Source organism: Chroicocephalus ridibundus, chromosome 7 (assembly GCF_963924245.1).
Source record: "Chroicocephalus ridibundus chromosome 7, bChrRid1.1, whole genome shotgun sequence".
In the NCBI taxonomy this organism is placed as follows: Eukaryota; Metazoa; Chordata; class Aves; order Charadriiformes; family Laridae; genus Chroicocephalus; species Chroicocephalus ridibundus.
In genome coordinates this window covers 57205784-57225739 of record NC_086290.1, presented here as the reverse complement: position 1 = coordinate 57225739, position 19956 = coordinate 57205784, and the positions used below count along the sequence as shown (strand labels likewise).

General features: G+C 66.9%; 2 protein-coding genes across 4 annotated transcripts; both read right to left on the bottom strand.

Moving 5' to 3' along the window:
- Positions 1-74: 74 nt before the first annotated feature.
- RASA4B (RAS p21 protein activator 4B) lies at positions 75-11292 on the bottom strand. Of its 3 annotated transcripts, none has more exons than XM_063341321.1 (20): positions 11143-11292; positions 6890-6946; positions 6365-6478; positions 5951-6012; positions 5697-5829; positions 5311-5392; positions 4997-5128; positions 4819-4910; positions 4428-4551; positions 4167-4320; positions 3760-3824; positions 3415-3527; positions 3158-3344; positions 2730-2867; positions 2279-2599; positions 2060-2197; positions 1839-1974; positions 1630-1709; positions 1488-1546; positions 75-1387 (listed from the first exon to the last, which is right to left on the bottom strand). In XM_063341321.1, the coding sequence occupies exons 1-20, from the start codon at positions 11205-11207 to the stop codon at positions 952-954; spliced, it is 2688 nt and encodes an 895-aa protein (XP_063197391.1). In that variant the 5' UTR covers positions 11208-11292; the 3' UTR covers positions 75-951. The 3 variants fall into 3 exon arrangements, with proteins under 3 accessions (XP_063197391.1, XP_063197393.1, XP_063197392.1); XM_063341322.1 differs by having other exon boundaries at positions 1182-1387; positions 1630-1750; XM_063341323.1 differs by lacking the exon at positions 1488-1546 and having other exon boundaries at positions 1630-1750.
- Positions 11293-13196: 1904 nt separating this feature from the next.
- On the bottom strand, positions 13197-19897 carry LOC134518843 (uncharacterized). Its single transcript, XM_063342093.1, has 11 exons — positions 19438-19897; positions 16635-17100; positions 16474-16550; positions 16148-16268; positions 15721-15900; positions 15190-15419; positions 14544-14696; positions 14206-14437; positions 14038-14114; positions 13630-13756; positions 13197-13503 (listed from the first exon to the last, which is right to left on the bottom strand). The coding sequence occupies exons 2-11, from the start codon at positions 17021-17023 to the stop codon at positions 13398-13400; spliced, it is 1692 nt and encodes a 563-aa protein (XP_063198163.1). The 5' UTR covers positions 17024-17100; positions 19438-19897; the 3' UTR covers positions 13197-13397.
- Between the last annotated feature and the right edge of the window lie 59 nt (positions 19898-19956).

Sequence of the window (19956 nt, the reverse complement as noted above, 5' to 3'; positions counted from 1 at the left end):
AAATGGGGACCACCAACCGCGATGTCATCGGTGATGACGGGGAAGGGGGGGGGGGGCAGCACCAGCAGCGATGGGGCCGGCAGAACCACCGGTGATGCCACCACCGCGGCCACCAGAAGTCCACCAGGAGGGCCATCAGGGTGTCGCCAGTGCCACCACCAGCGGAGCCACCACTAGAGCCACCGGAAGCACTTCCACCAGTGCCGCCACCCGTGGAGCCACCCACCAGTGCTCCCACCAGTAGTGCTTTCACCCGTGGCGCCACCAGCAGTACTTCCCCCCCAGCGCCACCATCACTAGCACCCCCAGTGCTTTCACCAGGCCACCAGCAAAACCACCAGTGATGCCACCACCGTGGCCACGAGCAAAGCCGTCAGTGACATCACCAGTGCCACCACGAGCAGTGGTGGCACCAGTTCCATCGTGTGTGCCACCATTGCTGGGATCATCAGCAAAACCATCGGTGGTTCCACCATCAGTGCCCTATTGGTGCCACCAGAAAGGTCACTAGCAGGGCCCCTGCTGATGTCATCAGTGATGCCATAAGGAGCACCAACACCAGTGACACCATCAGCAATGCCCCCAGCAGCAGACCCACCAGTGATGCCACCACCGCGGCCACCAGAAGTCCACCAGGAGGGCCACCAGGGTGTCACCAGTGCCACCATCACTGGCACCACCAGCGCAGCCACCAGTAAAACGACCAGTGCCACCCGCAGCACTTCCACCAGTGCCACCATCAGTGGCGCCACCAGTGGAGCCACCAGCAGTGCTTTCACCAGGCCGCCAGCAGAACCACCAGTAATGCCACCGCTGCCACCAGTAGGGCCACAAGAAATGGCAGCGGCGGGGTCATCAGCGATGACGCTAGTGCCAACACCAGTAGCACCACCAGTGCTGCCACTAGCAGAGCTACCAGTGCCACCAGCAGTGCCACCACCAGTGGAGCCACTAGCAATGGAGCCACCAAGCAGTGCTTTCACCAGGCCACCAGCAGAACCACCAGTGATGCACCGCTGCCAGCAGTAGGGCCATCAGCAATGTCACCAATGCCACCACAAGCAGTGCCACCGTCAGTAGCGCCACCAGTGCCACCAGCAGAGCTTTGGCCAGTCCCCACCCAGTGCTGCCGCCACCAGTGCCCATCCCCGTGGCCGGCAGCGTCCCCACCAGAGACAGACGGGACCCGGCTGCAGGGTACAAAGTGCCTTTATTGCCACGGCAGCAGTCCCCGAGGTGTGGGGACGGCCACCCCGGGGGTCCCCTCACACCTGCAGCTGCAGCAGGGCGGGGGCCGGGGGTTCGGGGGGCTGCGCCAGGCGGTGGCAGCCCTCCAGCTCCCCCAGCACCCCGAAGAGCCGGCTCAGCCCCTCGGGCAGGGGGGAACCTGCGGGGGGGGGGGGGGACAGACAGTGAGACCCCGAACCCCCCCACAGCCACCACAGCCCGTCCCCCGTGTCCCAACCGCAGCATCCCCCCACACCTACCTTCCCCCCGGGGGCCATTTTGGGCGTCCTCCGGCTCCAGCAGCTCCCAGTACTTTTCCCTGGGGAGAGGGACAGGCCCTTGGCAGGGGGCACAGGGGGGTGCGAGGGGGTGTGTGTCCCCATCCCGGGACGGGGGTCTCACCTGAGCGTCCCTCGGAGTCCCTGGAGGTGGTGGAAGAGGCGCTGGGCCTCCGCCGCGGGGTCCAGGGGGTCGCTCCACTCCTGCAGGGTGACGCCATGGCGGGTCCGGTCGCAGCCCGGCCCTGCGGGAGAGCGGGGCTCGAGAGAGCGGATGGGGGACGCACGTACCCCACCAGCACCCCTGTGGGGGGGGGGTCCCCTCCCCGCTACCTGTCCTCTCCTTCTGGTGGCAGCAGCTCCACTTGTCCCCGCGGAAGACGCCGGGGTGGTAGGCGCGGAGCACGCGGGGGTTGTTGCCGCACACCTTGCGCAGGGCCGACAGCCACTGGTTCAGCTCGTTGACGCACTGCGAGGGACGGCACAGTGGCGGCGGGGGCGTCCCAGGCTGCGCCGCCCCTCGGGGTGTCCCCCCACCCCGGTCCCCCTCCCACCTTGCACTGGAGGTAGGCTGTCTCCTGCCGCCCGCCCGCGTCCATGTAGACCACCTGCATGACGTGGGAGCTCCCGAAGCTCTTCTCCTCCACCTTCTCGGCAGCGAGGATGTCGGCCAGGGCGATGGCGCCGATACGCTGATGGTGTGTGTGTGGGGGGGGACATGACGCAAGTGCCACCTCGCTGCCAGCCCCCACCACCCCCCAGCACCCCCCTACCTCGGCGCCAGGGCTCTTGCCGAAGCTGAGGGCCTCCCCGGTGAGGCAAAAATGGAGTTTCTTAGCGGTGGCGGCAAGCAGCGGCCCCTTGCCCCGTGTCTTGTGGATAACAAGCGGCCCCTCCTTCACCACCGCGGCAGAGGGGCCTGGCAGCTGCCCCTCACCTTCCTCCTCCTCCTCCTCTTCCTCCATCCCCACCAGCCGGGCGATGAAGTCCTTCATCTGGGCGATGCCCTGCTGCAGGGCGGGCAGCAGCGGGGCCAGCCAGGCCTCCTTGGCCCGCCCGGCTGCCGGCTCCATGTTGCCCACCATCTGGACAGCCTGGAGACCCCCGGGGATGGTGGTGTCACTGGCACCAGACCCAGCCCTTCCCAGTGGGAAGCAGCTGAGCTCCCCAAAAACCCCACCTAGGTGACACCACCGACCCCCTGGTGTCCCCGCTCCGTCCCACCTTGGCCAGGAGCAGCAGTGTGCGGCTGGTGCGCGCGTCGGCGTGTGTGTCCCTCAGGTGGAAGAGCTTGGGGGTCATGATGGCCGGCGAGAAGAAGCGGAGGCAGAGGAAGCTGGTGACGGCCACGAACTTGGCGTGCTGCAGCCGCCCGAGGGAGAGGAGAGGCGTGAGCGTCTGTCCCAACGCAGGACAGCCCCAGGCACCACATACAGCGATGCTCCAGGGACATGGGGGCTGGCTGCCAGCAGCAGGGTGGCTGTTTGGGTGCTGCATGGCCCCATTGTCCCCCTGCGCCCCATCCCCGGGGGCTGCCCCCATGCCCGAGAAGGGACCTCATCAACCAAAGCTGGGGGACTGCACCCAGTGCGCCCTGTCCCCCGGGGATGTCCCTGTTTGACCCCCCAGTGCATCTCCTGCTGCGGACCAACCTGGTGCTGGGGGAAGCGCTCCCCGACACGCTGGAAGAGCTGCCGGAAAGTGGCGCGGATGACGGGGGGACATGCTGCGGCTGACTTGCCGATGGCATCCAGCAGTTCGCTCAGGTAGGACTGGAGGTGCTGGCGTCCCTGCTCGATCACCTCGCCCTCCGTCTGCACCCGGTGCAGCCCCGAGCACCTGCGGGCACTGGCACCATCAGCCCCATGGCCAGGGACCCCCCGGCCTCGCCACCCCCTGCACCTCTTACCCGACATCTTTGACCTCCACCTTGCCGGGGTCCAGCTCCACGTACTTCTTCTCCTCGAACACACGGGTGATGGTGGGTCCCAGGATGGCGTGCAGGTACGGCATCCCCGTCACCTGCCGAGGGACCATGCAGGGGATGGTGATGGGGGCAGGGCCACAGGTTTGCCACCCGACACCCCCAGACTCCCCGATATGGGTCACCTAGGGGATTTTCTCCAACCTCCCAGCCCCAGGGAAAGACACAGCCCCACCAGCCCTCCCAGTACCCGCCCCGGGAACCGTCCCCAGTGGGGACAGCCCAGAGCCAGGGTGACATGGGAAGAGGAGGTTTCAGGCAGTGCGGCACCTTGAGGAAGGACTCCATCGACTTCGAGGCCAGGGAATTGCTCCGGAACAAAGTGTTGGGCTCACCTGCAAAACAGGAGAGAGTCTGTGGCCTGGGGGATGGCCACGGGTCACCCACCGGGCAGCTTCAATCATGGGAGGGGGCATTGACAGGGGCTGTGCCCTCCACCCCCAGCCATTTCCATGGGAGTTATGGGGATTTCCTAACCTCAACCCACCTGCTCCTCCACCAGCATCAGCCCCCACGTTGCTCGGGATGAACCCAACAGGTTCCCACCCAGAGCACGGCCTGATGGCTGAACCTCAACTGTCATCCCCCCAAAAAAATCACCACGGAAGGTCCTGGAGGTTTTGCAGCCCCAGGAGATGGTTGGAAGCCTCCAGCTCCGCTCCCCGCTCCAGCCTTACAGGGCTTGGCCAGCTCCAGCTCGAAGAGCAGGTCCAGGAACTCCTTGACCAGCCCTTGGCCCAGGAAGAGTTTGACCAAGTTGATGGCGACCTCCTGCCGGCACTCGGCCGTGGTGGTTTCATCCAGGAGGGTGACCAGGTGCACTTGGCCATCCTGGTGGGGAGAGGCACCACGACGTGATGGCCCGAGGGAGACACATGCCCCGGCAGAGAGCTGGAGGCAGGTGGGTGCCCTGGCAGGGCTTCGCAAGGACCCCTCACCTGGAGCCCCGACGTCACCTCCTGGCACAGGAGCTGGACCAGGGGCTGGTAGCAGTGGGACGGCAGCACCGTCTCGTCCCGCAGCCTCACCTGCAGCTGCAGCGAGCCCAGGCTGCCTCGGCGCCTGCGGGGGCACAGGGTGGGTGGGGAGAGGGATGTAGGGATGGACGGAAGCGGGGGAGAAGCACTTCACCAAGCAGGAGGTGGCCCAACAGCCCGGGAAAGCCTGGGCAGGCAGGTGGGGCTGCCCGGCACTTCCCCCTCTCCCCGACAAGGGCGTTTCCAGGAGCTGCCCCTCCAAAGGGAGGACGCTTCCCAGGAATAACCCCAACAGCCCTGCGGGCACCGGGACCGCCCCAGCACACCCCAACACCCCCATGCCGACACTCACTCCTCCTCCCTTGGCTTGGACTTGTCCGGCCACAGCCTGAACCAGCCCTCCTCCTGCCCGGCCGCCTCCAGCCCCTGGACGCTGAACACCACCTGGGAGGGGAAGGCAGGAGGAGGTCGGGCGGGCAGCCAGGAGGGCCCCCCACCCCCGGCAGCGGCGACAGGGTTTGGGGACTCACCTTGCCCAGGAAGTCGTTCCTGCCGACGAGGTCCCAGTCCCACACCTCCACGCACAGCTTCTCCCCGGCGGGCTGGGCCAGCTCGAACTCGAAGGTCTCGTTCCAGCGGGGGTAGCAGGATTTCTTGACCACCTGCAAAGGCAACGGCTTCATCCCCCCACGCCAGGTGGATGTGACACCCCCCCAGGGACACCGAGCTGGGGATGCTGGAGAACAGGGCTGGCTCCTGGCCGAGATCCAGGCTCCCCAGTGGGATGATTTCACCTGTACCGCCAGCAGGTTGGAGGATCGTGATAAACTGAAGTCGTACTCACGGTGCTCTCCTGCGTCTTCCCGTTGTAGCGCAAGCGGACAAAGGGGTCGGAGGCGCCGTTCCGGTCCTTCCTGGCCAAATCCCTGCCGAGAAGAGGGGGAATTTGCCAGTATCCTCCCAAAATACCTACAGGTACCCACGGCACCCACTCCCCTCCTCAGTTCCCAGCATCTTGAGATGCACGCCACGAAGACCAGCACATGAGGTGGACCCTGCCCCAGGACCCCTGTCAGCTGCCGGGTGGTGGGGAGGATGCTCTGCACCCAAGGGAGGACAACCGAGAAGACCCTGCTACTGAGGGAAACTGAGTCACGGAGCAGCCAGGACCCCACCGTACACGTCCCAGCTGCACGCGCAGCCCCTGCCACCCCCGTGTCCCCTCCTCACCTGGCCTCCAGCACGGTGCAGCACAGCAGCCGCCGGCCGCCCTGGCTCCCCTGGACCTCCACCCGCAGGTGGATCTCCCCCTGCACCTCCTCGTCCGGGTCCACCTCGCTGAGGCTCATCCAGCCGCTGTAGCCTGTGGGAAAACGGGACACCTTCATGGAGGGGGTCATTGCCCCAACAACCTTGGGACTGGCTTGTCACAGGGGTGGGAGATGGGTCCCCGCTGGGACCCTCCTGGCCACACGTTCCCCTACCCTTGGGGTGCTCCGCCAGCATGTCCCGGGTGATGCAGACCTTCCCGATAACGTCATCGCGGCTGGAAAACAAAAGCCAGGAACAGGACAGGGTGGGGATCGGAGCCCGCCTGCTCCGCCTGGCCCCAGGCAGGACAGCCCCCGCCGCACATTTTCGGGGTGGGGGAAGGCACCCAGGTGTTCTGGGCTGGGGCCACCACTGTGTGTCTGTCCCCATGGAGCGCGTCAGCCACCCTTTGCTGCCAGCTGCAAAATAACCTTGGGAAATAACTTCACCTGTTTGTGTCCCAAAGCCCAATCCAGGTGTGGATTCTCTGCTGTCTACAATGGGGTTGAGCACGCAGGCAGCCAAAGCCACCAACGTCCAAGTCCCCATGCCGAGCACCCGCCGCCCCACAGCCGACCTGCCCGTACCTGAGCGCATCCTCATCCATGACGTAGATGGAGACGCTGTGAAAGGTGGGCTGGAGGTGCACCTCGTATTCCTCCCCCCAGAACGGGGACAGTGTCTTCCACACCGTGGCAGTCCTGCGGGGCAGAGAGCACTAGTGACGGTGACAGGGGGAACAGGACTCCCTCGCCGGGGCACTCCCCACCTCTCCAGCCCTGTGAGCTTCCCAGCTTTTGGTGACACGTGGCTGGGGCCGGCACCCACAGTGTTGAACACACAGATGGGGCAGGGGGTGGGTCCCAGTCCCTGTCCTGTCTTGTGGCTCTGGGCTGGCAAGACATGGGGGGTGGCTTACAGGGTGGTGGGGTGGCCACGAGCTGTTTGACATCGCAGCCTGCGTCTGGAGGGGTGGCTCAGCCCAAAGCAGGGCATAATAGTAATAGTAATATTAATAATATTGTGCCTGCAGCAGGGTAGATGGAGGAACCTGCCAGGAGAAGGACACGCCAGCAGGTTTGGAGACCAACCAGGGACATGGAGCCACTCACCTGATGATGGCCTCATTGTCGATCTTCACGATGCAGTACGGGTCGCTGCTCCCCGTGCTAGAAGGACACGCCACCACAGCTCTGTCAGCGCCACCAGCCGTGGCCCTGGCCCCCCGCCCCAACCCCGCGGGGCTCTCACGGTCACGGGTGACCAAAGCCTTCAGCCCTGGCAAAACACCCCACAGAGCGGGGACCTCGCAGGCGCCCCTTGTAGGGACACCCCAGGGCTATGGGGTGCTGGGCAGCAGGGGCATCAGCGGGTGGATTTGACCCTGGCTTCGCTCCCAGCCTGGGGAAACACATCCCTGACTGTGTCCGGCCACCGCATCCCGCTGGCAGCTGAACGTGGCTTTCCTCTTCCAAATAGGAAGGCGAAGAACAAACAAAACCCACCCTTTCCCCGAAACAGCTCCAGGCACCCGCGGCCCCGTTGCACGCACTGGGAGCCGGGCCACGGCAGCCTCCTCCAGCCCCGACACCGTCACAGGGACGGGGACATCCCTGGGGACCCCCCTGCAGTGATGCAGAGGGTGCGAAGGGCAGGCAGCGCGTGCCAAGGCACCCACGGGCTGGTGACAGCCACCATGATGCTCTGACCCCGCTTCCTCTCCGGGGGCGACCTGCTCATGCGCTGCTAAAAAAAAATAATCACCATTTTACAGCTTATTGCCCATCAGAAACGAGGTGACTCAGTTGCAGGCAGGGGTGGGGGCTCCGGCCGGAGGCAGACGAGCCGGCAGGACCCGGGTGCTGGCCAAGAGGGTGGAAAAGTTGTGGCTCCCGTGTCGCACACAGCCAGAGCGGAGCAGCCTGCTCTGAGCATGGTTACTCATTAACGCCGGTCCTGGCAGCGTTCGTTAGCCAGCGGCGAGTGTCCCAAAGAAGGGGGGCAGTGCCCAGGTCGGGGTTTGGGGATCCCAAGCACAGAGCGATTTCTCCAACCTAAAACCAGGGAGGTTGAGAGCCAGCTGCTGGGGGAATTAAAGGGCTTGAGGGAATTAAAAGGGTTTGGGGGGCTCCCTGCTGCGCAAATCACGGCTGTGAGGGGTTTTCTCCGGGCTGTGCATCCCGGCACCGTGCTGGCCTCCCCAGGCACCCCCGTCACTTCGGGCCATGCGTGGTGGTGGCAGTGCAGGCAGGTTGCTAAGAGCAGCCTTCCGCCGGCTCACCGCCGGCTCCCTCCTGAGAGGGTTTTAATGAGCGCGGTGGGTGAAGCGCCATTAGCCAGCGCCCGCCGCTGACATTTCCTGCCTTGTGCAAACCATGGAGCGGGCAGGGAGCAGGCAGGCAGAAAGGGAACATCTGCCCACCCCAGCTGTGCCCAGCAACGCCGGGAAGGCTTCGGATGGGAGCTGCCTCAATGCCAGCAACAGGAAAAGCTTGTCCCCAACACGGGGACGTTTCGAGCACATGGGCTGCTCCACGTCCCCGGGGTGCCACGAAGCCGCCCTTGTAGTACCGGGGCATCGCGTCCTGCAGGGATTAAACCACAGGGCAGCCAAAATTCGTCCCCCGCAGGCTGCAGAGGCCCCCGGACTGCCGGGGAGCCTGTGATCCGCGTCAGTGGGGGACAAATCCCCGCTGCAGAGGCAGGTGGGCAACCCGGCAGCGCGCTAGGCGACACCGTCTGCTCGGCATCGCCGTCCCTGGAGATGTCAGGGGAGGAGATTGATAAGGCTGGCAGGCTCTCCGCGGGCGCTGGGCACCCTGCTGACGCCTACGCAGAGCACGGCTGGCTTTGGCCACCCGCCCCGGCCCCCCCAGGCTGGCACGGGCAGCGGCAGGAGGCTGTCTGTGCAGGGGAAGGAGCCAGGAAAGGGGAAGGATGGGCTTTCAAAAGAGGAAACGGAGAACGAAGCTTTAAAGTATAAATCAGGGAAGGGGGAGGGGGAATAAATATACGTGCTCTCCAGAGCCATCCTTCTCGGCAGGCAGCGCTGGGGGAGAGGGGGGCTGAGGCACTGCGTTTTACAATTAGAAATTCATCCACTTTTGCCCAGCCCTTGGAAGGGAGGGGCAATAAAATAAAATATATATATATAAAAAAAAAAACAAACAAAAAAACCCAATAAAGCAGACTATGTTCCTTGCTTTCCTGCAATGAAGATGCAGAAGAGGATTTTGCTCAGCTGGGAAGGGGCTCCCGCTCTCAGCGTATCCCGGGAGGGGGGGGACGGACGGAGGCAGAGCCCACCCCGAGCTGCTGCGGCTCATCCCGCCTGCCCTGGCCCCGGCGTCAGGCAGGGACGAGCCGGAGGGTGAAAGCAGGAGCGGGTTCCCTGCCCCTTTATGGGCAGTTTCACGGTTCCCTGCCTCTTTATGGGCAGTTTCGTGGTTCGGTGGCCGGACGGTGCCAGCCCCGCGCTGGGCGGGTGCTGGCGTGGAAGGCAAAACCCAGAGGCTCTTCTGCAGCAGGAGGAGGTGGGAGACCCGGGGACAGCAGCGGTTTGGGCTAAACCCCGGGGAAATCACCCCGCTGCTGCTGGGGCAGGGGAGGGGGTCGCCGGTGGCACAGCTCCTCGGAGCAGGGTGGCACTGGGGGGGGGGGGGGGTCACAAACCACGGTAACATCGGCCAAACCCTGCTCCTGCGGCTGCCTGTGCTGGATCCCACAGGAGCCCCACGGGGGTCCGGGGGCGCCCCATCACCCACGGGTGCTTGCCAGCAGGGTCAGACCTGCAAATACGCCCCGGGGACGCCGCTGACACCCCGCAGATGGATTTCCCGTGGGGAAATCGGCGGCGATCCCAAAGGCTGTGCCAGGACAGGGCAGAGGAGCTGGATCCCGTAAGCCCCCGTCGGCAGGGGAGGGGGACGGCGGCCAGCCACGGCCAAGGTCAGCCGGCGGCGGGTGAATCGGGTCCCCCCCGCCCCGGGGCGGCCGCTCTCCCTCCCCGACGCCGCGTCCCAAAGCCTGGAAAGCTCGGCTCCAGGCGTTATTGCACGGCGGCTTTCTGCAACGCACTCTCCTAAAAAACCAGAGCCTCCGAAAAACCGGAGCCCGCCTGCGCTGGCTCAAGCTGCCGGCAGGGAGTTATGCCGAGGGATTTAAAAATCAGGCTCCGACACACGGGATTTAAAAAAAGAAAAAAAGAAAAAAAAAAAAAGTCATGTTTCTTTCCTTGTTTATCCTCTTTTTCCATGACGGCTGAAGGGGGTTTTGCTGGTTTTCCGGCAGCCTTGACCCTGCCCGGCTGCCGAGCACTGCTCAACAGCTTCCCGCTGCTTTGGTGGCTGGCGGCCGCCCCACATCCCACCCACATCCCACCCCATAAGGATCAGAGCGATGAGGATAACGCCGGGATGCGTGGGCAGCCCTTGGGGGGCTGCCAAGGAGGGAATGCCCGACCCAAGGGGCTGCCAGCGGAGCCCCCGGATCCCAGCCAGGGCTGGGAAGAGAGCAGTGACAGGGGACAGAGCACCGGGGGCTCCTCCCTGCTCCTTTTGGGGGACGGTTGTACCGGGTGTCCTGCTGCTTGTCCAGGGGTCCCCCCAAAGGACCCAGCTCCAGGGCCAGCTGCAGGGGTGGGGGGTGTGTGGCGGGGGCAGCCCTGCCCCACGGCAGCACAGGAGGAGCCCCACAAGGCAGGAGCCCTGCGTGGGGTACCCTAAAGCACTGCTGGGGGTGCCCCCAGTTCTGGGTGCTCCTGGGAGGCAACCGCGGAGCCATTCCAGGGGGTGTCCCCAAGCAGGGGGACACCAACGCACTCCTGAGGGAGCCCCCAGAGCACTGAGAACAGGCGGGGGCACCCAAAGCCACCCTGGTGGGAACCCTCGAAGCAAGAGGGGTCCCAAAGGCACCCCGGGGGGAACCTCCAAAGCACAGAAATTGCTGGGGGCACATCCAAAAGCCATCCCAGAGGGAATCCCCAATGCAAGGGGACCCCAAAGCCATCGTGGGAGGAGCTCCCAATGCCAAGGGGACACTAAAGCCACCCTGGAGGGAACCCCCAAAGCACCCCCAGGCACTGCTGGGGGGGAATCCCAAAGCCATCCTGGGGGGAATCCCCATTGCAAGGGGACCCCTAAGCCATCTTGGAAGGAACTCCCAAAGCACAAGCACTGCTGGAGGAGAGCCCAAGCCGTCCTGGACGAGCCCCCAAAGCTGGGCGATACCCCAAAGCCACCCTGGGGGAGTGTCCCTAAAGCACAGGGACCTGTTGGGGGGGACACCCCACAGCACTCCTGGGCCAGGGGGGCTCCCTCCCGGGGCGCCCCTCCCAGACCTGTCCCGACCCCCGGGGGACACTCACATGTCCTTGGCGGGCAGGTTCCTGCCCTCCACGATGCGGATGGAGAGTGCGCTCCGCCGGGCCATGGCGGGCGGGCAGCGGAGCCGAGACGCGGAGCCGAGACTCGAACCCGCGCTCCCCCGGCCCCGCGCCCATGTGCGGGCCAGCGGCGCCGCCGGCTGCCAATCAGCCCACGGGGGCGGGGAAAGAGGCGGGGCCGGAAGCCATTCCCCGGCGGCGATTGGGTGATTATATCGGCTGTCGGCCAAGGGGCGTGGCTGAGACGGGAGTGGGCGGGGCCTTCGCGGGAGTGGGCGGGGCTAGCCCTGTGTGGGCGGGGCCGGGGAGGCTCAGCCCGGCGCCCAGCTTGGGTTGGCAATTAAGGACCGGCCCTAATTAAGCCCCCGCCCCACCTCCTGCTCCCTCCCGAGCCTGGGGGCTGCAGCCCCCGGTCCGGCCGCTCCCCTGCGCCCCAAAACCCCGCCTTTTGTTTGGAGTTTTTAAGGGCTGTACCCCCTGGCTGCAGCACGCCCGGAGGGACGGGCGGCATTTCTGGGGGGTGCCATAAATACCGGGGGGGGGGACACACACACAACAGGGGACCCCTCCTGCAACACCTGCCTCCGCTCCAGGACTCGCCCGGCACCCAAAGCTGGGGCTCAGGGCCATGCAGGAAAACAGTGCCAGGCCTTGGCATTTGCACCCGGCCGCCACGGGGACGTGTTTGGGACACGCTGGGGACACGCTGGGGACACGCTGGGGACACGCTGCTCCGTCCTGCAGCTCTGCCCCTCTGCCTCCCCCGCACGGGGGGACGGGGCGCAGTCCCCTGCCGCCGCCGCTCGCGCCCCGCCGTGTGCCAGCTCCAGCCCCACACGTGGTCGGGGCCACGTGTCCCACCTCCAGCAGCGCCCGTGTGACGGGGGACAAATCCCCCCCTCCTGTGCCGCTCGACGCCACTTTGTGGGTGAAAGGGGTGTTTCGGAGCCAGGGCGGGGGCAGGATGGCGGCGACCCGTGTTTGCCAGACGAAACCGGCCCTTCGCTGCATCCAAGCCGATCTCGGCAGGGGTTAATTGCTGGAATTGCTTGATTTTCCTTGGCTGGGCTCCACGGAGGCCGGCTCCGGCCATGCAGGGGGGCAGGTTGTTAACAACCCCCCCGGGCAGCATAAGCACACCCCGGTAAGGGCACTGTGACCATGGATCGGGTGTAAATGTGATGCTGCCCTTTGCACGGAAACAATATGGGGATTTTAATATATGTATATGATGTAATACATAAATACGTACCTGCCCCGACTCCTCTCAAAGGGGGGGGCACAGCCACCCTGCAGCGCTCTCCAGCCTCCCTGTCCTCAGCACCGGGGCGGGGGGGTTCATCCTGCCGAGGCTGCAGCATCAGGGACCCCAGGACAGGGTCGGGATCGGTGGATCAGGCCCCCCACAGCCCCTGGTACAGGATCGGGCCCCCACAGCCCCCGTTGCAGGACCAGGGACCCCCACCCCAGTGCAGGACCAGAATCGCTGTGTGAGACACCCCACACCGCCCCCAGTGCAGGATCAGGCCCCCACATCCCCCAGTTCAGGATCAGGCCCTGCACTGCCGGTCCCCTCCTGCCACCTCATGGCTACTGGGGGGCAACACCAGCAGCACCCGGGCAGGATTGGGCCAGCTCTGGGTGGGGGAGACCCTCCTCTGGGGTGAATCGCTGTGGGGCGAAGGGGAACGGGGAGAAACACCCTCCTATAGCCCCCCAACCACCCCTGGGGGCATTTCTGTGCCCCTCACCCCAGCACCGGGGCTGTTGGGGGGCCAGTTCCCCCCCACCCGCTGCCTTGTTCCCCACCTAAACTGGGCACGTGCGATGCCACGTGCCCTGAGCCGGGTGTGAAAACGCTTCTCCCACCCCAGAGCACCCCCCAGCTGCCCCCTGCCCCCAGGGATGGGGGCTCTGAGCCCTGCGTGGGGCACGGGGTGGGGGCCATGGGGCTTTTCCCGGAGCCGTCGACGTTCCGGCGGGTGCCATTCCCAGGGGGTCACAAACAGGAGGCAGAGTCTGGGCTCAAAGCATGCGGAAAGGGCTTTAGTCTCCCGCTCCATCACAGTTCCCTGCCCGTGGGGCAGCTCTGGCCGTGCCCCCGCAGGGGTGGCCATCGTGCCACCCACACCGCTGGGGCAGCCACGAGGGCACCCGCGGGTGCGCAGGATGGTGGCGGCCGGCGCGGGAGCAGGTGGGGAGGTGCTGGGGGGGCGGCGGGGGGCTGTGGCGGGGGCTCAGAGCCGGGCGGCCGGCTGGTCGTAGACATGGTGGGTGTTGTACCGCCGCACCGTCACCGCCTCCGGCTTGCTGAAGGTGCTGCTGCCACTGCTGGCGTCCGAGCTGGGGAGGGAAGGGGGCGTGAGCGACGAGGGTGGGGGCCATGGGGTGACGGTGTCACCCCCTGACGCCGGTCCCGTGTGCCCAGCACCCATCGCGGCTGTGGTGGGACGCGGGGGTGGCACTTACCCCCAGAGCAGCATGGCCACCAGGCCGGCCAGCAGGATGGCGAAGAGGATGGAGAGGATGGAGGTGAGGGCGATCATGCCGGCGCTGTGCCCGCTGCCCGGCACGGGGATGTTGCCGGATGGCTGGGCTGGGGAGAGAGCGGGAGGGGAGGCGGTGGGACATGGACCTCGGGGCAGTGCGGGGAACACGGCGCGGTCGCGGGCCAATGTGTGACACCATCACACGGTGCCGTCGCACCCCAGCAGGACCCGCAGCACCACCCTGCCTCAGTTTCCCTGGCTGTTCGCAGGGACGCTGCACCCTGAGATGCTGGTGCTCGGCGTGTAGCCCCCCGGGACCACCCAGCATCCCCCCCCCAGACCCCGATGGCTGCGGGGTGGCGCAGGACGAGCACCCCGGCAGCGGTACCTGTGCTCAGGGTGATGGGTTCTGACCAGGCTGTCTGGGCCACGGGCTTGGAGCCGTCCAGGGCGAGGAACTTCACCCTGGGATGGGAAGGGAGGTTGGCCACGCTCTCCCGAGCCGGGGGGCTGCCAGCAGACCCCGGGGGGGGCACGTCCCCGTGGGCAGACTCACTGGTATGGCCCGGGGCCGGGCAGGGGGCCGTTGCAGGTGGGTCTCTTCTTATCCTTGGCGCAGCGGGTCTCGCTGCCGACGCGCAGCACGGTGATGTCCCCGGGGTTTTTGGGGCAGGGGTAGTTGAGGATGGTGGTGTTGAGGGTCATGTAGGCGAAGGTGCTGTTGAGGAACTGCTGGAACTCCCGCCCGGGACCCCCCGGCTCCACGCTGTTGTCGAAGTCGGGGACGGCTGTGGGGACGGGGACGGGGGTAAGGAGGGACCCCGGGGGGGGGCGTTGGCGGCAGTGGGAGCCCTGCACACAGCCCTGCCCGGGGCCTCGCAGCCCCCCACCTACCCCTGGGATCGGCCACCACCAGCCAGATGACAGTGTCCTTCGATACGTTGGTGAAGACGCAGCGGGGCTGGTCCAGCACGAAGGTGGAGGTGGTTTTCTGGCCCCCCAGGGACGAGCTGGCCAGGACCGGGGCCTCCAGGGTCGGGAGACCATCTGCGGTGAGAAGCAGCCAAGGGGGGTGCAGCGGAGGGTGCGGAACCCCCCCGCCCCCCCCCTTACCTTCCCCGCTGTAGCCCCCGAGCAGCGGCTATGACAGGCTGCAGCGGTGCTGGGGGCTCGGCGTGGGGACAGGGACAGGAGGGAGGTGACCCCTGTGATGCTGCCTGCAGGGCCCCCCGCTCCCCTCCCACCCCCTGCTTTGGGCTCAAACACAATGTATTCCATGAAAAGAGGAAGGAAAGACGCCCCATGCCACCACCCGGGGGGGGACACCCCTGCGAGACCCCAGAGGACCCCACGCCGTGCCAGCAGACCTAGGAAGGTGACAGCAGGGACGCTGGCGGTGGCACCCAGAACGGGGGGGGGCATCAACTGCCCTGCACCTCCAGGCTCCAAGGAGGGGTCCCAGTGGCCATGTGCTGGGGACCCCCGCAAGCTGGGGACAGCGGGACCCCCCAGCCCAGCCCGGTGGCGTTGATGGACTCACCCAGCCCGCGGGCCGTGGCCAGGAGCAGCAGGAGCAGCGGGAGCATCGTGCGGGCGCCTGAGTGCCGAGGGCAGGAGTGCGGGCGTCCGGGCTCCGCGTCCCCACGGGACCCGCCTGCGGCTGCCAACCGCCCACATTCCTGCGCCAGCCACGGCCCCGGTGGCAAACAGGTCGGGCTCGTTTCCCCGGGGGAGCATTTGCTACACCCGAGCGCCCGCCGGCGAGGCGTGCTGAGAACCGCCACGCTCGTGGCATGGGTGGGCAACAGACCTCAGCCAGGCCATGGGGTCACGGGGAGGGGGCTACCCCCCCCCCCCCCAGCCCCCACCGGTGCTGGCATGCGCCCCCCATGACACCAAGCGCCACCAAGCTGAGGCCCCAGGTGGTTTTTGGGGGTCCCAGTGTCCCCATCCTCCACAGCCCCAGCCCTGCGCGGCCGCCAGCGGGGTGGCAGGTGGACGGGGGGGGGACACACTGCCCCGCGGCCGGACAAAACGAGGAGGCGGTCGCAGATGAAAAGTGAGAGTTTACTCGGCAGGACAGGGACCGGGGCGCCGGGGGGCGAAGCAGCCCAGCCCCGGGGGGCTGCAGCCGCAGCCGGGGGGCAGGGGCTGGGGCAGGGCCGGGGGGATGTGGTGGGTCCTGTAGGACCTGTGGGCGAAGGCGCCGTTCCCCGGATCCCGGCGGCACAGGGACCCCCACGCCTCGGCGCTGCAGGGAGAGAGGAGCAGAGGCGTCAAGTGGGGTCCGCGGGGCTCTGCCGGCCCCCCCTGCGCCGACCACCCCCGAGGGGCCCTTTCTTCTTGCCAACCCCCCCAGTGTAATAAAAAAAATTTGTTTTTAAATCTTAAAACCATCTCCTTTGCTCCATCTCTTTGCTGATGGGGCCGAGGAGGGGGTGTTCTCCCAGGGCCCCCCCACGGATGTGCCCCCCCGGCCCCGAGCGTGGCCCCCGTACCCCACAGCGCCGAGCACCGCCGCGGCCAGCGCGGCCCCCAGGCTGGCCAGGATGGAGGCGACGACGACCGGGGCACTGTCACGACGCACGGGCGCAGGGTCGATGGTGCTCGGGCTGGCGGCTGGAGGGAGGCGGGATGAGGGGTGTCAGTGGGGGGGGACGCGGGGGGCTCAGGGGTGGTGCGATGGAAAGGGGAGGGATAGGGATGGGGGCGATCGGGGGCCGCTTCTCCCCTCCAGACGTTGGGGTGACGGCACAGGGCTGATGCCACACAGCATGCCGGCACCCTGACCGGGCAGGGGGGGGCCCGGGGGGGTCCCCGCTACCTCTCCGCAGGAGGATGGGGTCCGACCACCTCGTGTCCGCTTTGGGGCCGTGGCAGCCCATCACCAGGAACTTCACCCTGCGGGGTGGGTGCAGCGGTGACACCAGGGGGGACAAGAACACCCCGGACCTGGGGGGGGGGTGTCCATCCCACCGGCCTCACCTGTAGGGTCCCGGGGAGGGCAGGGGTCCGTTGCAGGGGTCCCGGCCGCCCTCTCCCCCGCACGCCGTGTCACCCCCGACACGCAGGACGGCCGGGCTCGGCGCCGGGCAGGCGTAGGCGGCCGCTGCCGTCTCCAGTGTCATATAGGAGTGGGCGGTGGGCAGCCGCTCGTACGGGGGCACATCATCGCGGGACGGGGGGTTTCTGAAGGCGTCCGAGGCTGCGCGGCACGGATGGGGGGTGAGTGGCTGTGGCGAGGGTCCCCCACATCTCCCCGCCATGGCAGGGAGCACGTGCCGGAGAAGCGGGCGCTCACCGTTGGCGAAAGCCACCACCAGCCAGACGGCGTCGGAGGCGTTGGCGTGTCCATCGAAGACGCAGCACGGCATCTCCAGCGCGAAGGTGGTGGCCGTCACCTTCCCCAGCAGCGCCGCGGGGGGCACGCGGGGCACGTAAGGCAGCAGGGCTGGGGAGCGGGTGGTGAGTGGGGGGAACCTGTGCCCCCCCCCGCCCGGCGAGCTCCTGACCCCCCAGCTTGCATCCGCGCCAGCGTCCACGAGCGCCGGTGCCAGCACAGCCAGGGCTCACGGGGCGCCAGCAGCACCAGCACCAGGGGGATGGTACCAGCGTGGGGACCCCCCCAGCTACGCCCGGCCCCATAACCTCTTCCCTGCCACAAACACTCCGCAGCCCCCCCGAGCCCCCGTGCCACTCTGCCCCGTCCCCCCGGGGAGTCACCCAGGCCCGTGGCTGTGCCCGTCCCAGCCAGCGCCAGCAGCACCCACAGCAGCTCCATGGTGGTGTCCCAGCGGGGCTGGACTTGCCGCCTGGCTCCGCTCACCCTGTCCCACTGCCCAGGGGACGGTCCGCCCCGCGAGCCCCCGCCGTGGGGACCGCCTGTCCCAGGGAACCGGACCCTCCCAGCCCCGCATTCCTGCACCGGCTCTGCCGGCCCGGCAGGACCCCGTGGGCAAAGGGGCCGGCTGTGCCTCCAGGGTCACCCGCTGGTCCCAAGCCCCCCGGGGAGCCACCCCGGAGCCGAGGTGCCAGGGTGGGCTGCGAGGATGCAGGGCACGGGCCAGCCATGTGCAAGGGGAAACTGAGGCACAGAGGAGGCACCAGAGGCACATTCAAGAATGGGTCATCAGGAGTCGGAGGTTTTCTTGGGGCTAGGGGGGCAGCCGGGTGAGTGGTCCCGCACTCCCGTTCACCCCACCAGGACCTGACCCCCTGTGGGTGCTCTGTGCCCACCCAGCATTAGAGCCAGGGCAAGGGGTGGGCCCGCGCCCAGCTGGTTTTGGGTGCAGCCAGCCTTGCCCCGGGGGTGGGGAAGCACTCCAGAGCCATCACACCCAAAACTCACCCAAAACCCCAGCCGTTCAAGGCGAACCGTCCCACCCAGCGCCGGGGGCGCGGACGCACTCAAGCTCCAGGGCCAACCCATGCTATTTCCCCATCCACCCTTCCCCCTCGCTGGCAGCGGGGACAGATCAGAGCCCCCCTCCCTGGGGAAAGGGTCCCCGAGCCCTTGGGACGCGGCCAGGGATGACAGTGACCTTGGAAGGGGAGCTGCCCCGGCCCCCGCCGCCAGCCCCCCCAGCTGCTCTCCACGCAAAGGGGTTCGAGCGCTCCTTCTCCGGTGTTTGCCAAGGGCCGCAGCCGCCCGCTCCTGCGTGGGAGGGGATTTTCCGCACCCCCCCCTTCCCGAAGGTCCGGGGACTGTGACTTCAGATTAAGTGGAAATGGGGCATTCAAAGATTACACGGTCCAGCTGCGGAGGGGACAAACAGGCGCAGCTGCAGCCTCCGTCCCTCCTCCCATCCCCGCCTTATTCCTCTCCTCCGACCCGGCAATACCAGCCCTGGGGTCGGCGGGTGCCCTCGGGGACGCACCGGCCCCCCCTCTGCCACCCCCGAGCCCTCCTGGGCGCTGCCCGGCGGGGTGCCAGCGGTGGGGTGAGGGTGACGCAGGGGGACACTGAGTCACAGTTTCAGCTGCCGGTACCCGCTCTGGGACGCGGGGCCGGCATACCTGCGGGGTCAAGGCTCGGCTAATAATAACCACCCTGCTGAGAGCGAGCCGGCACCGCAGGGGGAAGGGAGAAACCCCCGCCGCGGGCCCGCAGCCAGGGCCAGGGAGACACACGGCTGTCGGTCAGACCTGTGGGGTGGCGTTAGAAGCACTTATGTGGGGCTCCGTCCCCTCCCAGCTTCGCGTCGCGGTCGTGCTTTGGTCCCATGCCAGCCATGGAGCCTCCCCCCCACCCCCAGCCGGCTGCTCCCCCTGCCCCAGGGCACCGAGGGGACCCGCTTGGAAGCGTCTCCCTGTGCAGTGGTACCCGAGCACCCGGCTCCGCTGCTTTCCCCCGGCTTTGCCGCCTGCATCCCCCCCGCCACGGGGGCTAAGCCGTCTCAGGGCTCGGCCCCAACGTGGCAAGGAGTTTAAGAGACGCCTCATGTCCTCACGCTGGAGGAGGTGACAGCCAGGGACGAGCCTGGCCAGCTCGCACCAGGGTGCCCTGGCCCTGGCCCTGCCCAGACGCCGGGAGGCTCCACCTGATCCAGGCACAGGAGCATCAGCTGAAGCTGCCTTGGGCGACGCTGGACAAGAAATTCTTGCTTTGTACAGGGCTGGGTGAACCCTGCTCAATTTTTGCTTCAATTCACTGTTTTGATTGCTGGGAGAAGATGATCCGGGGATAGAAAGCTGAGGTTTAAACTCGAAACCTCTCCCTTTTGCCAGCAGGGTGGGAGAGGAGCAGAGACAGCGCGTTTCCGCAGGGCTCAGCAAGACAAACACATACCTGCTGCTCCCAAGGAGCTCCCATTCTTGCAGCATCCTGACTCCGCTGGGTCTTTGAGGGTTTCCTCCCTCGAGCCTGCAGCAGAAGGCAACCAGGAGGCTGTGAGGACAAAGCTCCAGCCCTTGACAGCTCTTAAAAACCTTTACGTTTCGTATTTCCTTGATGGAAAGAATATTGTCCCTCTGCTGGTCCAGGAGCTCCCGGTCCCAGCAGCCACCATGAAGCACGGCCACGTCCCGGAGCTCCCGGGAAGGAGGTGAGATGGCAGATGGCAGCGGGGGCTCTTTTGTGCCAAAGGGATTTAACGTGGGCAGAGCTCTGAGGACTTGCGGCTGGGGCTGGTGGCCACGGAGAGAGGCAGAAACAGCTGTTAGAAAGACCAGCTAGCAGGTGACAACAAGGCTGGGGACAACACGCAGCAAGGCCACCAGGACTGGGGCAATATCCCTTGCCCAGCAGGCAGAGCTCAGGGTGCCGGAGCGCGCCTTGCGCGGCCGCCCAGCCGCTGCGGAGCCGGGG

Bases quoted from the DNA above. Each gene is read 5' to 3' on its own strand.
- RASA4B (XM_063341321.1), bottom strand. From the start codon at position 11,207: ATGGCCCGGCGGAGCGCACTCTCCATCCGCATCGTGGAGGGCAGGAAC. The intron at 5,129-5,310 runs GTGAGTACGACT...TTGCCTTTGCAG, and splicing joins GGAAGACGCAGGAGAGCACC to GTGGTCAAGAAATCCTGCTA. The intron at 1,388-1,487 runs GTAGGTGTGGGG...CCCCCCCCGCAG, and splicing joins AAATGGCCCCCGGGGGGAAG to GTTCCCCCCTGCCCGAGGGG.
- LOC134518843 (XM_063342093.1), bottom strand. From the start codon at position 17,023: ATGCCGTGCTGCGTCTTCGATGGACACGCCAACGCCTCCGACGCCGTC. The intron at 14,115-14,205 runs GTGAGTCTGCCC...TTCCCATCCCAG, and splicing joins CCCGGCCCCGGGCCATACCA to GGTGAAGTTCCTCGCCCTGG. The intron at 13,757-14,037 runs GTACCGCTGCCG...CTCTCTCCCCAG, and splicing joins ACCCATCACCCTGAGCACAG to CCCAGCCATCCGGCAACATC.